This window comes from Anabrus simplex, chromosome 12 (assembly GCF_040414725.1).
Source record: "Anabrus simplex isolate iqAnaSimp1 chromosome 12, ASM4041472v1, whole genome shotgun sequence".
In the NCBI taxonomy this organism is placed as follows: domain Eukaryota; kingdom Metazoa; phylum Arthropoda; class Insecta; order Orthoptera; family Tettigoniidae; genus Anabrus; species Anabrus simplex.
Genome location: NC_090276.1, coordinates 35,901,838 through 35,921,006, shown reverse-complemented (window position 1 = coordinate 35,921,006; position 19,169 = coordinate 35,901,838). Strand labels below are relative to the sequence as shown.

At 41.7% G+C, this 19,169-nt stretch overlaps 1 protein-coding gene across 5 annotated transcripts in view; it reads left to right on the top strand.

Moving 5' to 3' along the window:
* Nucleotides 1-19,169, top strand: part of pnt (pointed) — a 942,655-nt gene that overhangs the window by 746,457 nt on the left and 177,029 nt on the right. For all 5 annotated transcript variants that reach the window (XM_067156752.2, XM_067156750.2, XM_067156751.2 and 2 more), the window contains one exon: nucleotides 16,441-16,557. In XM_067156752.2, coding sequence (XP_067012853.2) covers nucleotides 16,441-16,557 — 117 coding nt within the window. The remainder of the gene's footprint in view (nucleotides 1-16,440; nucleotides 16,558-19,169) is intronic.

The following is a 19,169-nucleotide window of genomic DNA, read 5'->3' as shown; positions in this document are numbered from 1 at the left end:
CATCCAGTTAAATCCCACTCCGTTTATACCCCATCCTTTCCAGTGAAACGTGCCCCCGATGCTTCGAAATTAATTCTTAATAATCTACAGGTAAAGGAGAATTTCTATAAGGAATTTGAGGTCTAGGAGCGGATACAGAAAATACTAAATAAAAATTCTGAAACTTGCCGATGATATTATTGCTTTACGTGAGTGAGTAGAGGGTTGAGAATTAGTCCTATATGTAAATAAAAATTCATGGCTTGTTTCCAGTCTTTTGACCGTGTTAGGAATGGAGCGAATGAAGCGGTGAGGATAGGAATTTTGCCGGCTGCCGAAGCCTGTCGCACTCCTGTGAGGCAGTGATTAATGATTGACAGATGAAATGAAATTGGAGACTGTCGCTGGAACGAAAGATGACAGGGAAGACCGGAGTACCCAGAGAAAATCCTGTCCCGCCTCCGCTTTCTCCAGCACAGATCTCACATGGAGTGATCGGGTTTGAACGACGGAACCCGGTGGTGAGAATGCGGCACGTTACTACCTTAGCCACGGAGGCTCTTGTTTTCAACAATTTATCGTTAAATGAATTTTTGACTTCACACATTGTTTGGTGGTTAAGAGAGACGCTTTCACTCTGGCCCTGTTATGTGCGAGTGTGCGGTCACCCATCCACAAAGTGACCATGCTCAATGTTACTTAACTGTTGGTACACTTTCACTGTACCACTGTGATGGTGGTCTGGGGGTGCTCTCACCGTCCCCTAGTGGTGGATATGGAGAGTTCTCTTACAACTCATGTAATGATACGGTCATCTACCAAAAACTGACTACTGTGAATGTTGCTTGAACTGTCCTTTAGTCAGATTTCATTAAAATTCACAATTTCTGTTTAATTTTGGAATACGTTTTACGCGGTTAGTTCCAGTGTCGCACGCATCAGGATATTTTGATGTTGAAACATATTCCTCCGAGTGAGTTGACCGTGCGGTTAGGGGCGCACAGCTGTGAGCTTGCATTTGGATGATATTGGGTTCGAACCACACTGTTGACAGCACTGAAGATAATTTTCCGTGGTTTCCCATTTTCACACCAGGGAAATGCTGGGCCACGGCCGTTTCTTCCCCACTCCTAGCCCTTTACTATCCCATAGTCACCATAAGATCTATCTGTGTCGGTGCGATGTAAAGCCAGTGGTAAAAATAAAGGGGGGGAAAAGTTCAAGAAATAAAAGTAAATAGTGAGTTGGCTTTGCGATTTGGGTCATGTAGTTGTGATGTTGCATTTCGGAATAGCAAACGCAAAGAAAGCGAAGTTTTCTCCGGACAGGCACTTAGAAGGGTGAAAGGTAAAGACTTCCGCTATCTGTAACGTCGGCACTTGATGGGGTAGAGTGGTTTGTTCTACGCCCGACCGCCTTTGCTCCCAGGAATTATCCTGGTACTCATTTTTGGTGCAGGCCGAGTGAACCTCAGGACCATATGCACCTCTGGAAGTGGAAATCTCGTTCCTTAATTTTTTCGAACCCTGAGCACGCCTTTACTTCCTCGGACAGGCAGCTCCTTATATTCTTGAGAATGTATGTTTGAACCCCACTGTCGCCTGCCTTGAATATGTTTTTCCGTGGTTTCACATTTTCACACCGTACGGCCACGGTCGGTTGCTTCCCAGTCTCTGCCCATCGTCGCCATAAGGCCTGTGTGAGTCGGTAGGACGTAAATAGATAGCAAAAATACAAGGACTAATGTCTGTCTTTTTCCTTCTGCGAAATAATAGCGTTTGTATCATGTATTTATCTTCCTCAATAATCTTGCGAGCTTATTGCGGAATCCATCTCATTTGATGTAATGATATGATATTACTCAGGGTCAGCACGGCACGGCACATCGGTCGAGCCACTTGGTCACCGACCGACCGAGACAACACCTGCCCCTTCGTCAGGTGACAATGTCGCCCAGGAAGCTATGTGTCTTTTTATGATGGCAAATTTAGTATTTCAGGAAAGCTATCGAGATTAGACAGACAGGCAGTATTTTCTTTTTTGAATTCTAGCAGGTAACATACGACCTCAACCAAGGATGATATGAACTGCTGTAATTATACATTTGAAAAGAAGACACAATTTAAAATGTCATTATACATCTGTACCTGTATAACAGTGAGGTCATTAATTCTCGTGAGCGATCTGACTTAACAGTGATTATAAATGATCGTCCTTGGGCTTATTCACTTTTGAACAGTGAATCGCTAGATTTCTTTTCTTTTACCACCTGTCCAGGCATTTTGACATTTTGCAAATGGCATACAGAGCATAAACCACCGTCATCGATATCAATTTCCTTTGACTGAAAGGACACGCTGGCACTGAGCATAACGAAATAGTTGATCAACTAGCAAACCAGAGCATCTCAGGTGGAACCTATAATGCTTTGGCGATACCGTATACGGACTCCATAGCATTAGTACACAGCAAATCTCACAATGACTGCTCGAATAACTGGAACATAATGCAGAAGTATAAAGGATGACACTACGCTGCTCATCAGCCCCATACAAACACGACCCTGGTTTGACTAATTACGTCTTAGTAGAAGACGTATTACGTCCATCATACTCATCCGTCTCGCTCATGGCTGCTTTACAAATAATCTTCATCCGATTAGAGTAGTGGATTCTCCTTGTGCGACAAGGACCAAGATTAAATTGCAGTAAATATCGACAGGCACCACTGGCCCTTATCCATGTCCTTTTTCCTACCAGTATAATGTGTTTATTAAGATAATCTGATAACATTTACCTAGCACTTGCCCAATTTTTACATATGCTTGATCTGAAGATCTAAATGAGAAATTTATAGCCGAAGGTTCTTTTGAGTGTGCTCTGAAGTGAATAAAATGAGTTGTATATCCTTGGTATTTAGATATTCCATCTGTTGCATGTATTTTAGATATAGTATTAGTTCAGTACTTTATACATGATATTTTGCTGGCTGCATGGATACTTGTTGAATCCCACGTAATTTAAAAAATGTCTATCCAGGCACGTAGCCAAACGGGGACTGCAGGGGATTCAATCCCTCCCCGAAATTTCTCCCAAAGGGATAAACTGCATTCAATCAGTCCAGGAATAGACTTTCTGTTGCCAGTTGAACCTCCACAAATGCTTCATACTGTGTTGATGCTGAGAAACTATTCAAACTGATTTGAAGACAGAACATTAGAATAATCAGTAACAACAGGATATCTGCTACAGAGTGGAAAACAGCAATCTGGAATGCAGAATGTTTTGGACAACCAAGAACTTTCTCACTTCTCGAGACCATTTCGGCTTTGCCTTACTTGAAGAATTCGAAGATTTTTTCGTCTCTTTGTTCCTGTCCATCTTGAGTAAGTGTCCTAAGAATTGTACCCATCCCTTTCTCATCATTTGAACCACACCTTATGCCTTCTGGCCGGGCCGAGTGGTTGAGACAGTTGAGGCTCTGGCTTTCTGAGCCGAAGTTGGCATGTTCGATCCTGGCTCAGTCTGGTGGTATTTGAAGATGCTCAAATACCTCAGCCCCGTGTTGGTATATTTACTGGTACGTACTCTTGCGGAACAAAATTCCGGCACCTCATCGGCTCCGAAAACCGTAAAAGAGGTTAGTGCGACGTAAATAAAATATTATTTTGTTATAAAATTCGTTTTCGATACTTTGTAGATGTGATAGACTCAATTCTCAAAATGTAGATGAATAAAACCGACAAGTGGCTGCGTGGTTTGGGTCACATAGCTGTCAGCTTACATTCAAGAGATAGTGGGTTCGAACCCCACTGTGGGTAGCCCTGAAGATGGTTTTCCGTGGTATCCCATTTTCACAGTAGGCAAATACTGGGGCTGCACCATAAGGCGACGATCGCTTCCTCTGCTGGTGTGACGTAAAGCAGAAAGAAAGAAAGAAAGAAAGAAAGAAAGAAAGGACCCTTTAGCTTCTGTGTATTGGAATGCCCACTCTCAGTTGGTAGCATTGTATTTTCAGTGACACCTACTGAGTACTTACATTTCAGATAAGAACTGTAGTTTCCATACTTTTCAACATTTTTCTTCTCAATACATTCTGTCTCCACCACTCGTCAAAGTCATATCCTTTCTTCCTTCGCGGACTCGCGATGCGTAATTAACTCTAGCTAATTTTTGGTCCTTCCAAGAATGTTGTAGCAGTGCTAAGTATTCCATCAACACTATACCGCTTGTTACATAGTAATAGGGCGTCCATTGCCGCTTGATATATCGCCTTGAAGCAACATCAGTTATGGGTGGCCATGGAAACACTTGGTTTGTGTACATAGGTCGTGCCAGCTGTTTCCTTAGAAATATACACAGTCTAAGCCGAGGGAATTTTTTAATTGAGCAGCTGTGGCTGAACGTGTAAGGTATTTTCTTCCCACCCAGAAATCTGAGTGATCTGTGAATGAATTGTAAATATATAAAATTCCCGATAGGGCCTAATAATAATAATAATAATAATAATAATAATAATAATAATAATTCCAAGAAGGAGTTCAGTCCATGGAAATAACTTCATGCAAGTGCATTTAAAACTGGACTCCAAATATCATATGAGAAAACCCGATGCATGGAAGGATCTCCTCGTTCAAACAACATCTGGTAACTCAGTTCAGGTGAAATTATCCAACCATCTAGATTAAATCGTGAAGCAAACGGAGAAATAATTCCTAAGTTACTAAAAGCCCATAGAATCACATGGAACAGGTACAACGAAACGTTAAATAAAAACATTATAACACGGTGATTAACTCTGAAGTGTTATACTCATCAGAAACCTTGATCATTTGAGGCAGATTACTGACTACTGACTAAAAATTTAGAAAAAAAGAGAGGGAAATCCTTAGGAAAATCTTTGATCTCAGCTAGGCAGTCCCCGGCGAAATCAAAATCGACCTTATACAGGCATAAATCACGCAAGGAGACACTGGAAAATCATTAGATTGAATATTCACAAATGGCAAGTTGATTTAGAAGAAGAATCGGAGAAAACGACTGGGTAATAGACAGAAAAGAAGCTCGCAGCAAAATAATGAAAAAATATGGACACAAAGGAAGGCAAACAAACGCCTTGAAGTACACTTCGGGAAGTCCTAAAAGGCCCCTTTCCCTATTATTATTATTATTATTATTATTATTATTATTATTATTATTATTAAAAACTGCCGGGCTGAGTGGTTAAGACGGTCGAAGCGCTGGTTTTCTAACCCCAACTTGGCAGGTTCAGTCCTGGCTCAGTCCGGTGGTATTTGAAGGTGCTCTGATACGTCAGATTTACTGGCAGGTAAAAGAACTCCCGTGGAACTAAATTTCAGCACCTCGACATCACCATAAAACGAAATGTACTTTGTGAGACGTAAAGCAAGTATCATTATTATTATTATTATTATTATTATTATTATTATTATTATTATTATTATTATTAATTTCATCTCTTAAAAATTTAAATTTGATATAATGGCTCTATCGTGAAATTCTTCTGACCGCACCTCCACCTCCGACTTTAACATTCCATGGCATGAATTGCATCTTTACAGGAAGTCAATGAATAATGAAGGACATTTCAACCGTCTAGTTATTGTATTTAGCCTCACTGTCGAAGTTCTTAGTCCTTTTTACGTTAATCTATGCTACCTGTCCTCAAGTTCTTTCAACAATAGAGCAGACGAATCAAGCAACCTGGCGTGTGCGGTGGGGAGCTCTCTGCAGGCAGGTGCTGCGGCTAGTGGCAGGGAAACTAAACACGGGCCATCTGCCTCTATACTTGTAACTTATTCATCGGTTGATGTTTGACAGTCTACCCGTTTCAAGTGTGAACTGAGGTGAAGGGGCTTCGTTATCATATCTGTCAAATCCATCTAATAATAATAATAATAATAATAATAATAATAATAATAATAATAATAATAATAAACTATATCACGGGCATGAACATCGGGACTGCTGGGAACAAAGTAAAATGCTTTGGTTTTGCAGATCACATAGCGATCATCACTAAAAAGGAGGAAACTATGTATGTTATCGAGAAAACCAGCAGAATTTTCAGCAAAAGTGAACGATAAAATTGAAACCGCGCACGGGACAATTTCACAGGTATCCTTTTTGAAATTCCTTAGAGAAATAATTCTTCCTTCAGGGGAAATTGAAAATTGAATATGTATCTTCTAAAACATCGGAGAAAAGATGCCTGACGCTGAAGATGGTTTTCCGTGGTTTCCCCATTTTCACACCAAGCAAATGCTGGGGCTGTACCTTAATTAAGGCCAGGGCCGCTTCCTTCCCACTCCCAGCCATTTCCTCTCCCATCGTCGCCATAAGACGTATGTGTCGGTGCGACGTTAAGCAAAAAAAAAAAAAAAACAAAAAAAAAAAAAAAAACAGACGCCTGAAGACTCCTAGCTGCGACACCTGGTATAGTCTATAAATCGAAGTGAATGTACGGTATTTAAATACAACACGTTTTCGTTTCTGTTTCCACTTCTTGTCTCTTATTTAAATTCTAACACACACACACACAAATGACGTAATGAGAAATGGCAATTGACAGCTTGTACTGTGTTCAGATTGTATAAGAGTACCATCTGGAGGAATACAAATACCAAATGATCTACTTCTTCCATTCTTCTAATTCCTACCTAATATTCAATCTTATTAAGTTTCTTCCCAATTTGTAAATGCTTATTTTTACCGAGCTCGATAGCTGCAGTCACTTAAGTGCGGTCAGTATCCAGTATTCGGGAGATAGTAGGTTCGAACCCCACGGTCGGCAGCCCTGAAAATGGTTTTCCGTGGTTTCCCATTTTCACACCAGACAAATGCTGGGGCTGTACCTCAATTAAGGCCACGGCCGCTTCCTTCCCACTCCTAGCCCTTTCCTGTCCCATCGTCGCCATAAGACGTATCTGTGTCGGTGTGACGTAAAGCAAAAAAAAAAAAAAACACCACTTGCTTATTTTCGCATCATACTTACCGAATTTCATGTCAACCTCCAGCGTAATACTTTTGATTTTTTTATGTTTTAAGCAAGACCTGTTTGTGCAAGTTCCTAAATCTGTCCTGTCCGTGGCTGTCCTCTTGACCAGTGTTTTCCAGGCTTAATTAGGTTTTCGATGAAATTATATTTTAGCTCCTTTGATGCTTAAGGTCTTATTCTTAACCTGGCTGTCATTTTCGGGTGGTGGTGATTGTTATAAGAAGACAATTTGTAAACGTTCCTCTGTTTACACTAACCAGAGAGAAAAAATGGAAGGGTTCCAATACTTCGAAAAATGAAGGTATCGCCAAAGGGCCTGGTAGGGCCTGCCCTAGTATTAGATACCTAATACCGCCGGTGTCTAAAAAGAACAAGACTTGACCAAGGGAGATCGGATAGGATACGTGAAAAGTGAAGAGCGTAGCACAAGTAAGTGGAAGCAATGCCAGGACTGATCTAAGAGTCCCTTGGTCGCCAATGCACGCTCCCAAATTAAGAGCGCTGGGGCTTTCTTTAGCCGCATCTTACGACATGCAAGGATTACAGTGGTTGCTCTTGTAGCGCTCTTACCCACAGGGGAATGTCATTTTTGGGTCGATAGTACGCCAAAGTGAGGAACTTGTGAGTCATGTTCCCCTCCTTTGTTCTGTTCTTTAAAATAATTCTGGAAATATTTGACGTCTAAGATTCCTTCCTCACCTTCATTAACTGCTTTCTCTACGTCCTGTGGGGTCATGGGTTGGGGATCTGCGGTATATTTGGATTTTGACATGTTTTGATATCATATTCGGCGGTTTGGGGGCAGCGAGCTTGTCTCTTTGTTTGGAGGGCCCGGATCAATTCCCGGTCAGGTTACGGACTGGTTCGAAGTCCAAGTCAGCCTACGTGAGAACAACTGAGGTGCTATCTGGCGAAGAGATAGTGGTCCCAGCCTAGAAAAACAAGAATAACGGTCGAGAGGATTCACTGCGCTGTCTACTCGTTACCTCATAATATTTTTGCTATTGGCTTTACGTCGCACCGACACAGATAGGTCTTATGGCGACGATGGGACAGGAAAGGGCTAGGACTGGGAAGGAAGTGGCTGTGGCCTTAATTAAGGCACAGCCCCAGCCAGCATTTGTCTGGTGTGAAAATGGGAAACCACGGAAAACCATCTTCAGGGCTGCCAACAGTGGGGTTCGAACCCACTATCTCCCGAATGCTGGATACTGGCCGCACTTAAGCGACTGCAGCTATCGAGCTCGGTACCTCATCTTGCAGGCCTTAGGGCTACGCAGCATTCCCTTTCTAGACCACGACCCGTCAGAGATGAAGCGCCAACTCTATTCAGCATTGCGTGTATCACTAACACCCAGTTATCGACGGAGAGGAATTAGCCACATTTGGTTAGCCGGGAGCTTCGAACGCAGAATCCTCGAACTCAGGACTCCCTTAACTGAAGGGTGCGACTCTGACTCTCAAAGTAGCCGGACCGACATTCTTTCCACACCCTTAGGGGGATTTCTTTTTGACGGAAGGGTTGCGTTAATTGTAACTACAGAGGAGAGAAGGAATCTTGTATTGAGGAAGCTGTCAAACTGATGAATGGCTTCTGAAAAGAAACCAATAAATTTCATCTCTTCCAACACATCAAATTCCGTTACAATATTTTCACGTATCTTTCATCATCAACAGCATCCGAAGTGTGTGGTAGTTAAAAGAACACGTTTATTAATGTAGTTTACAATTCTAGAGTCCCGTTTTCTTTTCCCATCTCTTTGAAAGTGCAGAGCGGATATCCGAGAGCCGTCAAACACATGACGACCATAAGGGGTTCATAGGTATGTTTTTTTTTTTTTTTTTACATCGAAGGGGAAGAAAATGATGTTATTATAAGTCTTAGTAATAGGAAGAGCACATGTTTAAAAGTCGATCACAGCTGGACGATGAATGGTCTGTATATACACCCCCATAGACAGACAGGTTGGATCATCTTTATATTTTTTATTTTCTCTTCTCCGTATTTTTCATCCTGTAACCACACTTCATTTTTTTTAATAAACGCAGAAGAAAAATGGAGAGAAAGTGGAATTTTTATCTCCACCTCCTCTAGCAATAATAACAATTCAAGAAATGAGTCGTGGTCGACGTAATAGGAAGGTGAAGGGGGGGGGGAGAAGAAAGGAATTATAGTTTTCCTTTTTTCTTTCCTTCTTATTAGCAGTTGCCAGGTGAGAGATGTATATACCCTCTTCCCTCTCCTATGAACCTTAAAAAGTCCCCCACCTGTCGTTACATGCTGGCACGTGCCCACCAGCTGCTCTCTTTACACACACACACACACACACACACACACACACACACACACACATCTTAAAAAGTCTTCTTCTGAACTACCAGCCCGTCGTTGGGTCCGGCCGCAAGCCGATGTTTCTACTGTAATTTGCCGCACGAACATCGGACATAACAGACACAACTCTAAGCTCTTTACTCCCCCTCTTCAGTGTTACCCTCTGTCCCCTCGCCGTAGTCCTTAACGCACGTTATAATACATCATCAAGTCACGGGAATAACAAAAGAAACACACACGCCGCACAGCACCACATGCCCTCATGACATTAAGCATAATTTATTCGCTAATTTATTGCTCATTTCTTCCGATCGAGAGGGCAATAAAAAGACTCAAAATGGTACAAAGATATTTTATTCTTTAACGTATTATGCAAAGTCGCTGTTAAGGGAATTAAGATTACACGTATTTCGTCGTAAATATAGACCGGTTCTTTGGCGGAACGGTCAGTACTGTGGCTTTCGGTTAAGACGGTCGTGGGTTCTATTCCCCGATCGTAATCTTAAGTTAATTTCCTTGCCTCGGGGACTGGGCGTTTGTGATCAGCACTTCGTAGCGGATTTTCTGTCTTTAGTGCATTAAGACGTCAGAATTGATCAGGTCAAACAATTCTGTTATCTTGGTAGTATGATAACAGAGGATAATAGATGCTTCCTGGAAGTAAAGAGAAGAATAGCATTGGCAAAACAGGCATTTATGAGCAAGAAAAACATTTTTTTTTGCTAGGGGCTTTACGTCGCACCGATACAGATAGGTCTTATGGCGACTATGGGATAGGAAAGGCCTAGGAGTTGGAAGGAAGTGGCCGTGGCCTTAATTAAGGTACAGCCCCAGCATTTGCCTGGTTTGAAAATGGGAAACCACGGAAAACCATTTTCAGGGCTGCCGATAGTGGGATTCGAACCTACTATCTCCCGGATGCAAGCTCACAGCCGCGCGCCTCTACGCGCGAAAAACATTTTAACCAGCACACACATGAATGTAGATGTCGGAAAATCCTTTGCAAAATCATTTGTATGGAATACACTACAGTATGGAAGTGAGAGTTGGACTCTGGGTAAATTGGAAAGGAATCGACTTGAAGCTGTTGAAATGTGGATATGGCGGAAAATGACCAGAACGAGCTGGACGCAAAGAAAAACCAACCTGGAAGTCTTAAGGGAAGTTAAAGAACAGAGAAGATTTTTAAGCGAAATGGAAAACAGAAAATTTAAATTTATTGGACGACAGAATACTTTCATCACTAACATACTTGAAGGGAAAGTGCTGGGAAAGAAAGGCAGAGGAAGACCTAGGATGAAGTATTTGGACGACATCAAGAAGAGGTTAGGTTGTGTCAATTACATGGAACTGAAACGAACACCCAATGGAAGAAAAGAGTGGTTGCATCGACAAGGCATTAGCCTTTAGAATATTGATTGATTGAGTGCATTAAAAGGATAATAATACCTTTACGTCCCACTAACTAGTTTTACGGTTTTCTGAGACGCCGAGCTGTCGGAATTTTGTCCCGCAGGTTATTTACCTGCCAGTGAATCTACCGACACGAGGCTGAAGTATTTGAGCACCTTCAAATAACACCGGACTAAGCCAGGATCGAACCTACCAAATTGGTGTCAGAAGGCCAGCTCCTCAACCGTCTGAGCCACTCAGCCGTCAAGGAAGGAAAAATGAATAACATCGTCCCCGTAGTCTTCCTCTGGTTCCCTCCATGATGGAGAGTTCTTTCGGTTGATTATTTTTGCCTCGTTCGAACAATATTCGCTGCCGCAATCACCACTATTGAAATTCAAGGTTGACCGAGATTGCAATTCGAACTCTTTCTTTCTCCAAACCAAAACAAACCAAACACCGTGATGCAACAGCCTCGAAGGACCTTGGACTACCAAGCGAGCGCTGCTCAGCCCGAAGGCCTGCAGATTACGAGGTGTCGTGTGGTCAGCACGACGAATCCTCTCAGCTATTCTTGGTTTTCTAGATCGGGCCGCTATCTCAGTCAGGTAGCTCCTCAAACGTTATCGCGTAGGCTGAGTGAACCTTGAACCAACCCTCAGATTTAAGTAAAAATCCCTGATCTGGCCGGAAATCGAACACGGGGACAGGCACGGTACCGCGGGACTGGCTCTCTTTCCTTATGTACCCACTTACCAACCCTTACCCATCTTTTACGGAAGATTCGGACAGGACACTTCTATACCTACTAACAGACATCAGCTACACTACCCCAATGCTCATGAAATACTTCCTGGGTGTTTCTGAAAAAGACTTAAAAGTGCGTGGTCGCCCCCGTTCGAGGCTTCAAATTAGCTTTTTCTGAATCTCTTCACCTAGAAGAAATGCAGAACGTTATAGACATTTATAATGAAAATTTCCCATATTCTGTAAACTTCCAAGATTCCAGTGCTGAACATCTTTCGCGTTCCCACCTCTTTGCCAACATGATACACTGCACGCGTATGACCTAGTGAGCCTTATACCATCTCCAGGAATTATTAATGGTAGACCTTTTCGCTGGTTGTTGCTAAATTAGAGCGTGCTTGCTATCCAATCTCCCCCTCTTGCAAGCCCTTTCTCGACTTTGTTCACCAACCTATTGTTTCTTTTGTTCCCAGTTTATTCCCTGGGGTATATAATAATAATGATGGTGATAATGATAATAATAATGATAATATGGATATGAAAACAAAAACAACTGCATTGTGTACGCCTCTTTATGCTTAGTTAACATTTCACCGGCTATGTATTGTCGAACTTACGGCTGAAGTATACTGAAATCGAGGGTTTTGTCATTGCGATCCAAGACCGTGTCATAGCTACAAGGGACCACGAAAATCGTATTTTAAGAGATTGTGTCAGGTGGCGGGGTCAAACGCACCTCAGTACTAAAAACCATCGATCACACCATTGACTGACTGGTGCGAAGTATACTAATAGGTACAATGATGTAGCCGAAATCACGCGTCAAGAACATGCAGGGGCATGTGGACTGGTAGAAGCCAGTGTGATGTACTGCGACTATCAGCCCTCCAATGTGCTTCGAAACGAACAGCACAACGTAATCTGTGACAGATCTGTTAAAGTTGAAGAGACAATTTTGGCAACTAGTTCCAGATATTGTCCCTGTCAATGACGATGCCAAAGTTACCGATATGTCACCGAGCCACAGTGTTTCAAACCACCCCGGCGATAAACATTCACAAGTACCCAGAAAAAAGTGAAGAAAATGGGGAGAATAAATCGCACCCGTGATGCTGTCCCAAAAGCGCTGGTAACAGGTCTGGAAGAATTAGGAATGAAGTAAGATTATCTCATTACAAGAATGCAGAAAACAGTTTTGCTCGATACCTGTCATACAGATGGTTTTCGTCATAACGATTTATGGTCTACGAGATACTTGGTTGTATAATCCGTACTTTTGCGCAGCTGTGACCTTGCATCCGGGAGATAGTGGGTTCGAACTCAACTGTCGGCTGCCCTGAAGATGGTTTTCTGTGGTTTCCCATTTTCACACCAGGCTGTACCTTAATTCAGGCCACGGCAGCTTCGTTCCCACTCCTAGGCCTTTCATATCCCGATGTCGCTATAAGGTCTATCTATGTCGGTTCGACTTAAAGCAAATTTAAAAAGTCCGTACTTCGTATACTAAAAAAATATTGTATATATCCCAATAATAATAATAATAATAATAATAATAATAATAATAATAATAATAATAATAATAATATCTGCTCGTAAAGGTTATTGCCCTGTATCATAGGAGACAGAGAGGGAATGGTTATGTTGGCGTGACAGCAACTAGACCACCCTCTCTCTCAAGCCCGCTCGATACCCTCGCGAGCCCGTGCTGGCCCGTGGCCCACAGACAGGTGTCCGCAGTCTTCTCACCTGTCTCCACTCTGCAGCCGTTCGTTACCTTGGCAACCAATAGCAATATGGCTCAAGGTGACATCAGCATCTGCTAGACCTGAATTGTTAGCAATATTGAGGCTTCTAGATTACGTTTTAAAAACGGGTTAACTTGCGATCAAATTATGAAGGCTGACTTTTATACAACACACAACTTCTGCGATGGAGAGACTGTCTGTCAACAGCTACAGTCTGGAATTGCTTTGGACGCAAGAATAGATTCCCAAGTCATCTGTGGAGATTGTCATGATGCTCCTAGCACATTGACCCGGGTTCGATTCTTATGTTTGCCACGGATATAAATAAATAAATAAATAAATAAATAAATAAATATTAATTATTTTACCTGGCAGAATAAACCTGGTCTGATATGCTAGAGCTGGGCTTAGTGGCTCAAATGGTAGAGAGCACTGACTTCCTGGGACAAAGAATATCACAGTTCCAAAACTGGATATTAAACTTCAAGCTCAGCTTTAAAAATAATCCTATTTAGGGAATAATTTGTCTGGCTGAGTGGCTCAGACGGTTCAGGTGCTGGCCTTCTGACCCCAAATTGGCAAGTTCGATCTTGGCTCAGTCCGGTGGTATTTGAAGGTGCTCAAATACGTCAGTGTTGTGTCTAGTTTTACTGGCACATAGAACAACTCCTGCGGGACTAAATTCCGGCACCTCGGCCTCTCCGTAAACTGTAAAAGTAGTTGGTAGGACTGAAGCCAATAACATTATTATTAAATAAGTTGTGATTGTCCAAAGATATGGGCGCAATCTCCAAACTGGATCAGTTTATCAGAATGAACAGTAACATAAAATAATGTAATTGACTGTAATAGAATGAAAGTAAATGAAGCAGATATATTTAAGAAACGATGCCTTGAATAAAGTTTGAGGAAGATACATTTTAAAATGTCATAATACATCTGTACCTTTATAGCATTGAGGTCATTGGCGATTTGACTTAACAGTGATTATAAATGGTCGTCCTCGGACTTACTCGCTTTTGAGTGCTGGTATTCTTATCGCTTGCCATCTATCCAGGAACGTAGCCAAACGGGGAATGCAGGGTCCACGAAATTTCTCCTAAAAGTATAGATTGTACTCAATCAGTTCAGGAATAGAGACTTTCTATTACCAGTTGAACCTATTGCCCACAGTGGTTCTTACTGTTTTAATGTTGAGAAACTATTTGAACTGATTTGGATACAGTTAAATAATAGGATATCTACTGTGGAGTGTGAGAGTGGAAAGCAGCAAGATATTTTGTTTCTGGAGATGTTAACTGTCTTCTATTGACAAAAGAAGTAATTAAAAAGAATTTATTTATGTAGCCATTTGGGTAAATCATCCAGGTGTTAAATGAAAGAGAATAATGGCTGCTGAAATTAAAGAGAAAGGTGTCACTGAATAGCGACGAAGCTCATGAAGACATACTGGCGCAGAAAAAAAATGAGATAAAATTTAGCTAAAGATTATGTAAATTGATTGATCTTAGGCATTTGGGAAGACTCCTAGTTTCACATTGAATTTTATTTTGAAATATCGTAGAGCAAGCTTTATGCGTCAGTAGGACGAACAAATTGGATTACTTAAAAGATTAATATAGTTCGGGAGAGAAAATATTCAAACAGAATACTATACCATCGGGAGCCTCCGTGGCTCAGACGGCAGCGCGTCGGCCTCTCACCGCTGGATACCGTGGTTCAAATCCCGGTCACTCCATGTGTGGTTTGTGCTGGACAAAGCGGAGGCGGGACAGATTTTTCTTCGAGTACTCCGGTTTTTCCCCGCCATCTTTAATTCCCGCAACACTCTCCATTCTCATTTCATAGCATCTATCAGTCATTAGTAAAATCACTTTGGGAGCGGTGACCCCATCGTACTAATAGCCTATATATATGATTCATTCATTACATCCCTGACCCGGTCGATGACTGTAAAACAGGTTGTAGGTTTTAAATTTCAGTATACCATCAGACAAGTCATTAAGTACTAAAACATACCCTGATACAAGAGAAAATCTATTTTATCTCCTCCTTTTAATTAAACTTTTTCCATGTAGTCTGGAGTTTTTGTATCCGGAGTCATTTTATGAAAATCCAGCGTCTGAATTACAGAGTGGCTTATTCTTCAAATATTATTTGACGCTTAGGACGTACGTCTCTGTACTTCCCAGTGTATGTACTATGATAGAACGGCCGGATGATAATAGTAATTGGTATTAATTCGGCAGTGCCGAGGATAATCCCGAACGTAGGTTATGTACTTCATTGTCGCCGGAATATCGTCTGGTAAGACATGCACAATGCAACAACCGACTGACCTTGACTCATAACGACTAGACATGGAAAACAATTTGGGAGCGCACCGATCCGTTGCAAGACGAGCAGCTCTTCCTTCGCTCGAGTTACCCGACTTGCACTGTCTGTCTACCCGTTTGCCTGCTTTCAATCTACTATCCAGTTCGGTACCCCATTCCTTTGTATGCCATGTGAACGTTTACTACCTCGCTAATGTTATGTTAGTAGGAAATGTTTGACTGAGGAACATGACAGGGGTTCCTCAAGATTCAGACATTGAGTCATTGATTTAAACCATTTATAAAGGGTTGTAAATTTGAACGTTTTTAAGTTTAAATTTGCTTGTGTATTATACATTACCTTCTTCCTCTTGGCCTTCTCAAAATTACCTAGGACAAGCACTTGGTATTGTTTTAGCCCTGTTTTACGACTCAATGTCCTTCACGTCGCCAACCCTATGTGGAGGGATTTATTGCGGATTCCTGTGGTTTTGGTTGTTAGGTCGGTGTGTTGTGGGTCATGTGAACAGGGAAGAAGTACGAACATTTGGTCCCCAAAACATAGGAATTAACAAGACGCGTGTAAAATCCCCGACCTGACCGCGAACTGTACCCAGTATCCTCTGAACCGAAGATCTGTGCTCTGAACATTAAGCTAATGAACTGAACTGTTTCCAAATTGCCAACTCCTATTCAGTAACGGCTTACTTTTCATTTGATCTCTGAACCATTGGCTAGAGTATACTAACTACGACGATCTAAGGTCTGCAATATTTATAAGACACTTTTAGGAATTACTCCAGAGCAGGTGTTTCAGTAAGTATTAAGGGCTGTTATAACAATAATATGTAACGCTAAGCTAGTACTTTGTCATTCCTATGTTTTCTAACTTCTGACTCTTTCCTGTTTGCAGATATCCCGACACAGGTACCCCCACTCACCCCGGGGACCAACAAGAAGATGACGGAAGCCCTCAAGGCTTCCTTCGCATCTTGGGAAAAGGAACAACTGAGGCTAAATATCGTCAAAGGTAGGCATAATATATTGACATTCGTAGCTCTTATTTTTCAATGTATGGCTGTATAGAGCTCTTGTCAGTATCCTTCTAATTATATACAGTATATTCTCTTAGATGCAAAATTATTTTGTGAACGACTGCGTGTGAAGTAAGTGCTGAGTCTTACATTTTTATTCAGATCCTAATTTTGATAGTGTAAGCAATATTTACTGTATACGACACTTTTAGGAATTACTCCAGAGCAGGTGCTTCAGTAAGTATTAAGGGCTGTTATAACAATAATATGTAACGCTAAGCTAGTAATTTGTCATTCCTATGCTTACACTGCTCTGTGAAATGATGCAGGCTTGTAAGGCTACTTATGTAGGCTTGGCGAGTTATTAAACGATGTGTTCTAACTTTTCGCCAGATAAATCTGGCATCTTCGGAATAAATAATAGAATGTATCAGCGTCAAAAGTGAATGCTCGTGGCATTGACTTTTTTAAATATTTATGGAGCAAAATCGAGGCTAAGTGAGAATTGTTATATTTCCTTCTTTGTCACCGTCATTCACTCCTTTCCACGCCCCGCGCTGGTCTCAGGCCTGTCTTGAGTTTACTGAGGGAAGGAGATTGTCTACATACTGAGGTAGCGGGCAGGACTTGAATCTCATCACGCTAGACGGAAAGTAGAAGTCGTAAGTAACTTCCAAACACGTGTTTGATTTCAGTAGAATATATGTGATTATCATCTCATACAGCCCATTTTAGCCCTTGGCTTGCCAAAACTACTGTTACCAAGTCAGATGACCGGTAGCTTTGGAGTGATAAATGGGCAGCGTAACGGAATACAACTCCCTAGTTGGTCTATCTGTTGGAATAGGTATTCCAGCCCTCAGTCTGGAATTAAAATCCATGGACTCTTCCGTGTAAGAGGTAACCACGCTACCCCTGCACAATGGAGTTTGCATACTGAAGTCATCTCAGTTGGGAATATTTGCTAACCATTTCTCAGTAAAACTGAGGGAAAAGTCATTTTTAGTGGGCTCGAACCTTCTATCTCTCGAATGGGAACTGCACGACCCTCGCCCGCTATCCCTCTTTTGGTCTCCTCCAATTCAAATATGTGTTGCATGTTATGTTGGTAAGCCTATGTGAATACTCGAAAGCAGCTGTTGGCATCATTGGAGTGGATCTTATCATTTGGGTACCCATAGTTGTAGAGAGATCTGTTATCAAGGTAAAAGGCTAGATTAATTTTAAAACACACACTAGAGTTAATAATACTTAATCGGTCGGTGTATTCGTTAAAAGAAAAGAACGACACGTGACTTAAGGCGTCTTAATTGCAAGCTTGTAGGAAGTTTGTTTTGTTCCTACGATAGCGATCCGGGTTTAATAAACAGTAATAGCACCAAATTGTTACTTCAGAACTTACGACTGAGGTGAGATGACTGGCTGCAGATAAAGACGGCGTCATAAAACAATCATTATGTCGTTAAACTCTCTACCAATTGCGCTTTATTAGTTCCCGAATATATATTTCTCTCTTTCTCTTTTTTTGTGTTTATTTACTTACCTGTAGGCTTATAAGGAATGCGACATACAGTACGTCTTGAATTGTCACCCTGAGTGGTTCTCAAACTGTTGTAGGGTACGCCTGAGGCTTTTAGTGGAGTAAGCAAGCAGCCTTCAGGGAAAAGAAATGAAGACAAATCGAAATATGGAAATAAATAAATAAGAAAATTGAATATGTGTATATAGAGTCACGCTTAGCTTGAAAGTGCTACCTGAATTACGCCACATTAGAAAACAGTGCACCGGGCGAGTTGGCCGTGCGCGTAGAGGCGCGCGGCTGTGAGCTTGCATCCGGGAGATAGTAGGTTCGAATCCCACTATCGGTAGCCCTGAAGATGGTTTTCCGTGGTTTCCCATTTTCACACCAGGCAAATGCTGGGGCTGTACCTTAAGGCCACGGCCGCTTCCTTCCAACTCCTAGGCCTTTCCTATCCCATCGTCGCCATAAGACCTATCTGTGTCGGTGCGACGTAAAGCCCCTAGCAAAAAAACAAAAAAACAAAAAAAACAGTGTCACGCCTTGCAAGGCACACCCATCCCATTGAAATTTCGATGGTTCGCAATGTCTGAATTCCAGGATTAAGGTCGAAAATTCGTCATCCTTATTTGTTAATTTTATACTCAGGTTCAAATCTAGCGTTTACCGGGCGAGTTGACCGTGCGGTTAGGGCCGTGCAGCTATCCGAGAGATAGAGGGTTCCAACCCCACTGTCAGCAGCCCTGAAGGTGATTTTCCATGATTTCCCATTTTCACACTAGACAAATGTTGGGGTTGTACCTTAATTAAGGCCACGGCCAATTACTTTGGACTCCTAGCCCTTTCCTGTCCCACCGTCGCCATAAGACCTATCTGTGTCGGTGCGACATAAAACAAGTTGTAAAAATATCTAGCGTTTTGTGACACTTTCATACAAACAGGCTATCCTGTGTTACTTTAACATTATTGCATTATATTTGATACAGACACAAGCTCTTAAATTTCTTGTGATGTGTTTTAAAAATGTATTAAATTCCACTAAAAGAATGGTTTATAATAAACTGAAAACGCCTCAATAATTGGCCAGTT